Source organism: Tursiops truncatus, chromosome 14 (genome assembly GCF_011762595.2).
Source record: "Tursiops truncatus isolate mTurTru1 chromosome 14, mTurTru1.mat.Y, whole genome shotgun sequence".
NCBI classification, from domain to species: domain Eukaryota; kingdom Metazoa; phylum Chordata; class Mammalia; order Artiodactyla; family Delphinidae; genus Tursiops; species Tursiops truncatus.
In genome coordinates, this window is record NC_047047.1 from 80830623 (window position 1) to 80841857 (window position 11235).

At 53.7% G+C, this 11235-nt stretch overlaps 1 protein-coding gene across 1 annotated transcript; it reads right to left on the bottom strand.

The window, feature by feature from the left end:
• Positions 1 to 5251: 5251 nt before the first annotated feature.
• On the bottom strand, positions 5252 to 10905 carry CIMIP5 (ciliary microtubule inner protein 5). Its single transcript, XM_033838215.1, is given in 5 exon segments — positions 5252 to 5597; positions 6477 to 6487; positions 7984 to 8139; positions 10722 to 10845; positions 10847 to 10905. Coding segments are annotated over 5 exon segments (696 nt in total).
• Between the last annotated feature and the right edge of the window lie 330 nt (positions 10906 to 11235).

Below are 11235 nucleotides of genomic sequence, written 5' to 3' on the forward strand. Positions count from 1 at the left end.
GGGGTTCCCAGTCCTGCCACACGGCTGTGGCTCCTTCTTGTCCCTCCCCCCGTCTTGGACTCTGTGTATCTTGTTGCCCCAGGACCAGCCGTAGGAGAGCTGCTTCAGCCTGGGGCCCAGCCCACCCCTGCTGTTCTGGGAGAGCTGGCTGCCTGAGGGATGTCTCTGAAACCCGGGACGTGGGGTATAGGACTTGGGTGTCGCGTAAACCTCTGCTGCCCTCCCAGCATGGCCCTTACAGGCTGTACGATCTTGGGCAAGCCCTTGACTCTCCTTGGCCTCAGTTTCTTCATTTTAAAATGGGGGTGACCATACCCACCTCATAAGGTTATTGAGAGATACACAGTTGGTGCTCAAAATATGGTAGTTCCCTACCACGTGCAAACTAGCAAAACGTTTTGGGGATTTGTGGGCACTGGCTTTGCTCCTGAAGCAGTGGGGGAGAGTGGCCCGAGGTGGAGTCAGGTGTGGGCCCCGTAGGAAGGTGTGCGGGTCCCAGCCCCCACGTCCCAGCTGGGACATCGCACTAGCATGATGGCTGATCTCCAGGGCTTCTCTGTATCCTCAGGAAGGTGGGGAGTGCTAGGATGGGGGGGGGTTCTTCAGTGCACACCCACTGGGATATCTCTGCAGCCCATAATAAGAGTCCTCATCTGAAAGAAACGCTGCCTCTTGCCCTCTACACGGTTACATGGACACAGCCTGTCACATGAACCTGACCCCATTCCCAGGGCCACAGCTGACCGGAGCAGGGCAGCTCCCTGACTGAAGCAGGTCTGGAAATACCTTCCCAGGGACCTTGGCATCAAGCGCTGACTGACTGTCCCATTCGGGACCGCTGCCCCAGTGGTCCGTTCTCACCCCGGCTCTTCAATAGGGAAGCCTTCAACTCAGGGGCCATTGGTCATGGCCATTCCCCTCACCCCCGCTTTGATTTGAAGATCCCCAAACCCGTAGAAAGGTTACAAGAATAGTTCAATGAACACCTATATGCTCTTCACTGAAGTTTATCAATTGCTAACATTTTTATCCACCTTTGCTTTACTTGTCTTTCGACTTACACACCACCCCCATTTTGTTGTTGTTGTTCAACCACATCCGAGTTAGTAACAGACCTCACGTGGCTTTACCCGCAAATACTTCAGCACACATCCTGCAGGAACGAGGGTGTTCTACCTAACCCAGATATAATTATCACCCTGTGCAGACTGAACGCTGATACAGTGCTATTACCTAATACTCAGCTCGTGTTATCGGATATTTAGTCCATCATCTGATATTTAGTCTCAAAGTGTCCGTTAGAGCTGGTCACAACCTTAAACGCAGGTCGCCTTTGACCTGGATCACGTCCTCAGTTGTCCTTTGTCTTTTATGACATTGATGTCTTGAGGGGAACCTGGTGTTTCCTCAGTCGCCCTCAGGTTGTGTGAGGTGTCTGGGAGCTCTCCCCGGGCGAGTCTCTGCCCCGGTGGGTCCCACCAGGAGACTCATGATGTCAACAGCCTAGGAGGGGGAGGTTACATTTAATAAGTATTTGGTTAAGGTGGGATCTCCCAGATTTCACCACCTGCCGCTCCCTAAGACTCTCTGACCCAGTGGTTACAGCGTCTTTTATGGATTCTTGCTTAAATCAATTAGTTATAAAATGGTAATTTTCTGTTTATATCATTTCTCCTGTATTCTTCAGCTGAGAAGAGCTTTTCTTCCTCTACTTAAAATTTTAAGAATTATTGCTATGAACCTGTTGATGCTGTATTAGTAGCATTGTTCTCGGGTGGGATTTGTGGGCACTGGCTTTAGCTCTCACAGGTGCAGTCAGGGATGAACGTCACTTAGATGCTCAAATTATCCCAAATTTAGCCCGTGGGAGCCCATTCAGGTGGGCACTTTTGTCCCTTTGACATTTCTCCCCGCTGTTTTGAACACTTCCTTACTTTCTGGCACAGGAAGGCGCCCTGGGCTGGTGTTCCCTGAACAGTGGTCATTTTTTAATCCCATGGAAGCAGGGATATTGGTTTGGCCATGGAGAGGAGGGTGAGGCAGGCGTGCTCAGAGAAGCAGTGATAAAAATGGACGAAAGAAGCCTTCAGGCTTCGCTATGGCTCATCAGCCCCGATTCCAGTCCTTCCTAGAACCTGCTGCTTCCTAGCCCCTGCATTCTGAGATGCCCCCATTTACCTGCTGATAAAGCCCCTTCTTGCCCTGGCTGGGGCTGACCTGCAGGCTCGGTGTATCCAGCCTCCTTTGCTCTGGCCCAAACGAGGCATGAGGCTGGCGTCGGGGCCATAGACAGACATCAGTCTGCACCTGGTGTCTAAGCTCCCACAGGCTGAGAGGTCCAGGGTCCCCAGCCCCAGGGTGGGGTCAGGCATAAGCTGGAGCAGAAACAGGAGCAGGTGCTTGGCTCTAGAAGGGCTCGTCCAAGTCTGGACAGACCAGGTCTGGGATCCTTTCAGTCCAAAGACTTTGCAGGCAGCCGGAGACCCAGGGCTCTATTTCAGATGTTGTTTTATGTGTCTTACAGAAAACTCTTGTCCAAAGCTTGTGGAATCGGTCAGGTGTTTGCCCTCTGACCCTCCCGCTGGGGGTGAAGTATGCTTTCTTGCCCTAGTGAGGCTGGGGCTGGCCACATGACTTCTTTGGCCAATAAACGTTATCGGATGGGGTGTACGGAAGCCTTGCCTGGTCTGGCTCTTGGGCTGTAGTGACGGGCCATGAGAAGCGCATGCCCAGGAAGCTGTTGGTCCAAGAGCACGAGAGACAGGTGCACAGACGTGAACCCAGTCCGAAGCCTGGAGCCAAGTCTGGCTGAGCCCCAGCTCCATGTGGACCTTTGAGCAAGAAATGGGCTGGTGTGTCCCACTGCATGACAGTACCAACTCTCTAAAAGAGCCCCCACAGCTGTGTGATTCAGTGCTCACCGAATGCTCCGAGCACGGAGCCCTGAGCTGGGGATGTCCTAGGAATCTGTCTCCCCTCCCCCGTCAAGGTAGAGACTGAGGCCTGGAGAGGAGATGGCGTGAGATGGGATCCCAACTCTTTGCAAGCTGTGGGACCCAGACCAGACTGAATGAAGTCTTTGGCTTAGTTTCCACATCTCTCAGATGGTGACAATGATACTTAGCAAGGAGGCGATTTGGGTGATGTGCCAGGCACGGCGTCTGTGCGCAGTACACCGCGCCGTCTCTGGGTGGCCGTGCTCCAGGAAGGGTGAGCCAGCCGGCCTCCTGCCTTCCCTCCCGGGGCAGGCATATGCATCGATGTTTAACCTCGATTTCTCTCACTTCCTGGTAGTTCCCAGAATACCTCTTGCTTTGACCCTGTCTCTCTAATGGAAATAACTATTGTGCTGTTTTTTTTTTTCTGGGCATAAACATAAAATGGAGCATCCTTATGGCAAAAATGCAGATAGAGTCTTTAAGGAGCCACAGCAGCTGTCTTGGACCAGCCCAGTCCAAGAGGGGACACTTGTCTGTCCTGTGATGCTGCCACGATGTGACCTTGACCCTGACTGTACTGACCACTGACTTTTGCCCAGGCATGTGATCTCAGATTGGACAGGGAACCCAGCTTCCGTCTCAGACTCTGAAAAAGAAGGCTGCATCCTCCAGGTCCAAGTGCAAAGGGCTGTGTCCTGTTGTGGGTGACCTTGTCTCCTCCCAGCTGGGTCAGAATCAGGCCTGGTTTGTTCCGTTACACTTTGCAGGAGTCAAGGGCTGGCAGTGAAGTGGGGTGGGCTTTATGTTGTGTGGAAATAGTGCATTCTGAGTAACTCCTGATAACGTTGAGGACCTATTCTTGGTGGCGATCAAGGATTCTGCAGATTGGAAAACAGTTCCTTCGTAAAGTTTTCTTGGGCTGCTAACACGACCCTTGGGAGCGGAAGGAGACCAGCACTTAGCAAGTGTCCCCTTCCTTCCAGGCCCTGGGCCAGCACTGCTCACGTGAGCGTCAACTGGACCCCAGGCTTCCTGATTCCCTTTCTGGCCCGAGCCCAGGTCCAGGTGCCTCTCTGCCTGCCCCACAGCACAGAGGTTGTGGATGGATCCAGGGAACCTGTGACGGTGGCCAGCACCACCTCGACTCAGGTCCCCTGTAGGCAGGCTCCCCCCTCTTGGCTTTAGCTTCGCTCTGACCACCCTGACCATTACACGGGTAACAAAGGAGATGGAGACCCTCACCGGAGACCCGACCCTCTCAGCAGCCCCTGTCTGAGGACCCGCATCCTCCCTGGGTGACTGCACCAGGGAGCTCTCCTTCCTGAGAGAGGGCCGTCCTCTGCAAACACATCCTCATACCGTGTTGCAGGCACTGCTCTAAACAATTACCCAGGGTAACTCATTCAATCCTCACAACAACCCTACAAAATGTACCTTTTTTTTTTTTTTTTTTTGCGGTACACGGGCCTCTCACCATTGCTGCCTCTCCCGTTGTGGAGCACAGGCTCCGGACGCGCAGGCTCAGTAGTTGTGGTGCACGGGCTTAGCTGCTCCGCGGCATGTGGGATCTTCCCGGACCGGGGCATGAACCCGTGTCCCCTGCATCGGCAGGCGGACTCTCAACCACTGCGCCACCAGGGAAGCCCCAAAATGTACCATTTTATCCCTATACGTGGTAGGCAGAAAAGTGGCTCCCCAAAGGTGTCCATGGGACCACGCATATGTCACCGTGCCTGCAAAAGGGGCTTTGCAGATGTGATTACATTGAGGACCATGAGCTGAAGCGATTGTCTTGGATGGTCAGGGTGAGTCAGTGTAATCACAGGGTCCTTAAAGGTGGGGGAGGGAGAGAGGAAGAGAGATTTGAAGATACCACGCTGCTGCCCTTGAGGATGAAGGAGCCATGGGCCAAGGGATGTGAGCAGCTTCCCGAAGTTGGAGAAGGTGAGGAATCAGATTCCTCCAGCCTCCAGAAAGGAGTGCAGTGCTGCCAGCGCCTTGAGTTCAGTCCAGTGAGGCCCACTTTGGATTTCTGGCCTCCGGGACCGCGAGATAACATGTGTGTGTTGTTTTGAGCCTCTTAGCTTGTGGTCACTGGTTACAGCAGCGACAGGAAACGCACACACCATGCTACGGGTGGGGAAACGGTGGCGCAGAGGCCCCAGCAAGGCGCCCAAGGCTCCAGCTGCTGAGTCAGCAGGATCCGAGCCCAGTGGACGGCGCTCCTGACCCCTCATGGGGCCCTGACCCTTAGGGAAGACCCACTGTTGCCGGCTATATGGCCTCAGGCAGGTTCTTGAGTCCTCTCCATGTCAGGTGCGCAGATGAGCCAGGAGGCCTCTTAAGGCTCGCGTGGGGCTCAGAGATGACGACCCCCGGGTGTATGCAGGGGTGCTGTCTGGGGCACAGGTGCCGGACCCACAGCAGCGTCCCCGCTGCCCCACACCCGCGGGGGGCAGGCCCGCCTGGCCCTCCTCCTGGATGGGCCGTAGCTCGTCTTGCAGCTCCTTCTTCCGGATTCCTTCCACAAAGGAGAAGTCCAGGCTGATGTGGGCTTTCCCCAGGGGCGTGTCCACCCTGCTGCCCACAGCCTGGTTCGTGGAATTGGGGACCATGTCAGAGAAGAGAGGCACGCACTCCAGCAACTTCCCGGGGCTCCTTGTTGCCCTGAGGAGAGGGGACTGTTAGGGTCACCGGCTGTGGGAAAACAGGAGAGGCCTGAGCAGGAAACAGAAGGGAGAAGATGGCCTCTGCAGGAAGCATCCCCTGGGTGATCCGACCCCAGATTCCGCTCCGGACCCGGGACTCAACTCTCCAGCCGAGAGATGCACACTCCCTCCTCCTTGCACCCAGGGCTCCCTACACAGGTGCTTCCAGGACCCCTTCACTGTGATGCTTGGCCAGCCGAGGGAGGGACCACGCCCTAAACCCCCTCCACCCCACCCCCAGGCCTAAGACACCGCCTCACACGTGGTGGGGACGCCATGTTTTTTGGTTGATTTTTACTTGAAATCTAACGCACACACAGAAAAGTGCACCAGTCACAACCGTACAGCTCAACCAGCGCCCAGGCAGTGAGTGCCGTGCAGCCCCACCTGGACCAGGAAATAGAACGAGACCCACCTCAGATGCCTCCTTTTAACCCCTCAGTCACTGCCCCGACCTCCAGGGTGACCTGGGCTTGACTTGTTTTGCCTGGTGTTGAACTCTACCTAACAGGTCCCGGTCTCTTCCCGCTGGCTCCTTTCTTCAAGGATGTGTTCCTGAGATTCACCTGTGTTCCCGTGTGTGGTGGCAGGCGCTTGGTTCTCAGTGCTAAACGGTATTCCGCCGTGTGATTTGGGTGAATCCTCCACAAGTTATTTATCTGTTCTGCCACTGGGGCGTTTGGGTTTGTTTCCAGTTTTGGGGTCTTAGGAGCGGTGCTGCCCTGGACATGCTTTCTGGTGACTTCCGTAACTGATGGATGGAGGAGTGAGTAAATGTCTGAGTTAGGACGAATCTGATGAGCCTTCCCTGCCCTTGTTTAGAGTTAACTTTGTGCTGCCCTGTGTCAAACATAAGAGACAGGACCAGTCTTAAGAAATAGGATCCGGGCTCTCAGCCGGCAAAGTCCACGCTGAGGTGGTCCCATCGTCTGGGCGGGCTGAGGGTTTCAGGGGTCAGGTTGCTCATACACAGCCCGGGGCAGGGAGAGGCTCTGTAGCCTGAGAGCCTGGGCCAGGGGCTCAGGGTAGGAATTCAGGCCCCATGAACTCAATCTTCGATCGCAGGGCAGACAGCAACCCCTCAAGGCCAGCCATACAGATGTCAAACCTTCCCTAAAGCCCACAAGGGCCAGGCCAGTGTGGCCACCACCTTGGTTGGCTTGTTACACTGCTTGGCTTCCAATCTGGTCTCTAACCATGCTTTATACAGCCAGATTCCTTCTCCCATTTGTTCATTCCTCCAACATGAACTGAGTGCTAAATAGTTACTGGGTACTGGGGGTGTTTGTGCAGTAGTGAAGCCATCTTTATTCTTTCGCCAAAGGAGCCCACGGCCAGGTGAGATTGCTGGTTGCACAATTACACAATGTTCCCAAGAAACGGGTTAGATGTGCCAGTGGGTGAAGACCACATGCTTGCTCAGGAAGGGGAGATTTCTCAGAAGGCGCCGTTCGGGCGGGGTCTTGAAGGATGAATAGGAGGCCATCAGGCTGACAAAGTGGGAAGGGAATTTCAGGCAGGGGAACAGCATGCACAGAGGCATGGATAAAAGAGAGCCTGTGTGGGCTTCCCTGGTGGCGCAGTGGTTGAGAGTCCGCCTGCCGATGCAGGGGACGCGAGTTTGTGGCCAGGTCCGGGAAGATCCCACATGCCGCGGAGCGGCTGGGCCCGTGAGCCATGGCCGCTGAGCCTGCGCGTCCAGAGCCTGTGCTCCACAATGGAAGAGGCCACAACAGTGAGAAGCCCGCGTACCGCAAAAAAACAAACAAACAAACAAACAAACAAACCTGTGGGTCACCGTGGGGTGAGCAAGGAGGCCGGGGAGGGAGGCAAGGTTGGATCATGGGAAGTGTTGTAAACCATCCTGAAAAATGCAGATTTACTGAAGGATTCTAAGTCAGGGAGAGATATAGTCAGTTTTGCAGTTTAGGAAAATCACGCTGGTGGAGGATGGACTGGCGGTGGTGATATTAGACACAGGGAATTAGTGTACAAAGCGTGTTCACCCAAGCTCATTCTCTTTGTGGCGCCAACCGCACCTCACTCTACACTGCGGACACCCTCAGGCAAAGGAGAACATTTCAGCAGCTGATGCCTGTCGTTTCCAATGGGTTCGTCTCACTAAAATCAAGAAACACCGGGGAAAAGTAATTTCTAAATACTCTACGTAAGTCTTTTCTTTCCCACCAGACCCCGAGCTTCTTGACACAAGGTTGTATTTTATTGGTCTCTGTACACTTCCGCATCAAGCACACAGTAGGTCCTCAATAAACATTAGATGAATAAATAAACATTCTAAGTGCAAGTATGTCAGACAGGAACGTGGTTTGTCTTACCATGGGGTCATAGTCTTTCAGGAAACTCCAATTCTGACCCCTGGATAGAAAACACGGTGGCAGTGTGAGCCCTCCCTGCGACATTTTGACCATGTTTGTCCCCGGGTCACAGGAATCAGTTGCTGCCACGGATGCATGGATTACATCACGGAGGAACTAAAATCAGTAAGTGGAACAGATGCCAAGGATCAACAAGTGTTTCTGGTGGAGCCTGTAAAATGAACACGCATTTCAATGGAGTGGAAACTGATGCCAGAGGGTGTAGCAGGTGCGTCAGGAACCCGGATGCTGTCTCACCCTGTGCCGGGGTCTGCTGGGGTATCTGCCAGTATTTCGCGAAGAAAAACCAGTTTTCACTTCCCCAAAGCCTGGCAACCTTCCAGTGCGTGTGGCAGAGGAAGGTAGGGCGGGGGAGGGAAAGTGACAATGAGAAAAATGGTGTCAGCTGTGCTGGTAGTTTAATTTTTAATCTATTTTTTAAAAGTCAAACAATTCTCTAAGACTTGGAAGAAAAGCAGGTTTCTCTGCCCCAATCCTCAGAGCCCGCGAGACCCACAACCTAGAGTCAGTTTCTTAGCTGTTTCTTCAAGCCTTTCACCTCCATATTCTGAAAGAATAAACGTGCACTGCCATTTCTTGAGGTTCTAAAAATGTAAGCTTACCTACTGGCTTTCTACTAGGGGAGATAATGAATTAGCATCCTTCACCCTTTCTTCCTCCCCATTTCTCCCAAAATCATTGCATTATAGATGTTGGTTCACTTGATATGTATGGTTTATATCCTTCTAATTATATAAATCCTATTCATTGATGAACTAATTATACTACTTATTGCATAATATGATCCCCGTTCCTTTCTTTGTGCAGATTAGAATTTTTTATAGCGTTAATAATGACATTTTCCCTGATTATCTTAGGTTTCTATGTACTGATCATTGATTCCAAACTCTCCAAATAAATTGTAAGGCTCCCTCTCAGTATTATTTTCCACACAATCAAATGCATCAGGTCATAAACAATTTCTTTTAAATGTTTTCTCCAGGGAATTCCCTGGCAGTCCCGTGGCTGGAACTTGGCGCTCTCACTGCCGGGACCCTGGGTTCGATCCCTGGTCTGGGAACTAGGCCACGCAGCACGGCCAAAAAACGAAAAAAAATTTTCTCCAGAGCCCGAGCCCTGGGACCCTGGGTCCTCTCCCTCCCTGGGGCTGGCTGCTCTCCAGGACCACCATGCTGGGATTCCCCTCATTCTGGGCCCTGTGCCTTCCTTGCTTGTTTTCCCTCCTGTGGTTGTGGAGCACATCCTCCAGTATCTGTGCATTCACGTATTTCTGTGGTTCTGGAAAGTTCTCATTTTCTCTTCAAGTAGTTCATGTCCCCCATTCTCTCCTTGGGGAGCTCAGTTTGAAGGTATGTTGGATCTTCTTGCCCTGTTTCCTAGGATTTTAACTCTTCTTTCATGGTTTCCATTGTACTGTTCTTCTGAGTAATTTATTTTTCTTTTTCCTTTTTTCAAAAAGAAAACTTCCTTTATTCTATTATTAGTTGGAAAAATTAAATGGCACTAGACGGTCCTGTCTTTGTACATGTCCCCTATACCCCAACACACACACACACACACTCTCTCTCTCTCTCTCTCTCTCTCTCTCTCTCTCCAATCCATCAGCAATTGTCGTAATTCTACCACCAAAACATTCCTTGCATTCTTCCACAGATCCCCAGTTCCACTTCCTCCACCCAAGCTCAGGCCACCACAGACTCGCCCCACTGTCCCCAGTTTCTTAAACGTCATCACCCCTGCCCACCATTTCAATTCTTTCTAAGCATAGCGGCCAGCCTGGTCATTTAAACTGTAAATTGGTCACATCAGCCTCTTGCTTAAGACCCTCCAGGGCGTCTTATGACATTTGAAAAAAAGTACCTAGACTTTAGTAGGTGCGTGGGTGTTTCCTCCTACGGCTCTTGTCCCCTCACTGACCGCCTTGGTCACATGCACGTTCTTTATGTGGTGGCGTTTTTTTTTTTTAAATACACCAGACTCTTCCGTGGCCCCTTCTCATACTTCAGGTCTCAGCCTGAATGCCACCTGCTCAGAGAGGCCTCTGTGAGCTCCTGGAAAAACAAGGCGTGCACTCTGCCCAGTCCGTTTCCTCCTGACACCAGCCACACTTTGCTCCTTGTGCCTCTGTTGCTTTTTGGCTGCCTTGTCCTGAGAGTGAGGGCTCCGTGCAGCCAGGACCAGGCCCGTCTTGCCCGCCACGGCAGCCTGACAGGGCAGCTCTCCTAGGAACTTCTGGACTGAGCGATGCTTGCAGGCACGTCCTTTGCTGGGTCAGAGGGCCAGCATCCCGCCCCAGGCGCCACGGCGTCATGGCTGCCCGCTACCCGCCGGTGCACTTTATCCCGTGAGCTCCAGCTGCAGGGCTTATTGCAAAGGGCTGATGGGCTCCCCGATGCACCAGGTGCGGCTGCCCCGCCCCCCTTGCCGGGCCCTGCTGTTCACTCTGTTGAGTCTGCCCAAGGCTGGGCTCCCTCACCTGCCCCGGCTCAGGTTCTCCCCCCGCGCAGCCCAAGCGCTTTTCCACCACCGCCCTTTACCTGGCTTACTCCCTCTCACCCCTGTCTCTCGTCTCTCTTTCTCCAGAAGCTTCCTAGACCCTGAGTTAGGTGCGGGGTGCCTCTGGGGGGCGGGGGCAGGGTCCGCACCAGCGCCGCTGGCTCCTCGTCCGGCCTCTAGACCCTCCACAGCTGGCCCCGCTGCACACCATCAGCTCCCAGGGCCGCCCGCGCGGCCGTCGGGGCCTGGGGGGCGCCAGCAGGGCTCCTGCCCACCAGAAGCCCATCCCGGGCAGAGGAGGAGAAAAGGCTGTCGGTACCCAGCTGATGTGGTTCTCTGGAGCCCAGGGGTGGGGTGGCTTCCCATGGGTGCAGGGGTGTGTGTGTGCGTGTGTGCGTGTGTGTGCGTGTGTGCATGCGTGTGACCTCTCCCAGGCCTCTCTTGCTCGGACCTCCTCAGACACCACCCCCCGTGGCTTCTGGCCCGGGCACGCCACACTTCTGGGGCTCTCAGCTCCTTCTTACCCGCTGTGTATTGGCAGAGCCATGGTTCTTCCCATGAAACTTTTCGGTGGGCTGACCCAGCTGGGCATGGTGCTCCCACCTCTGCATGACTGGGAAGCAGATACTGGGGTGGATGGCCACACACACACACAGCCCTGCTACGTGGAGGGAGCATGAAGTGCCCCAGTGTGCG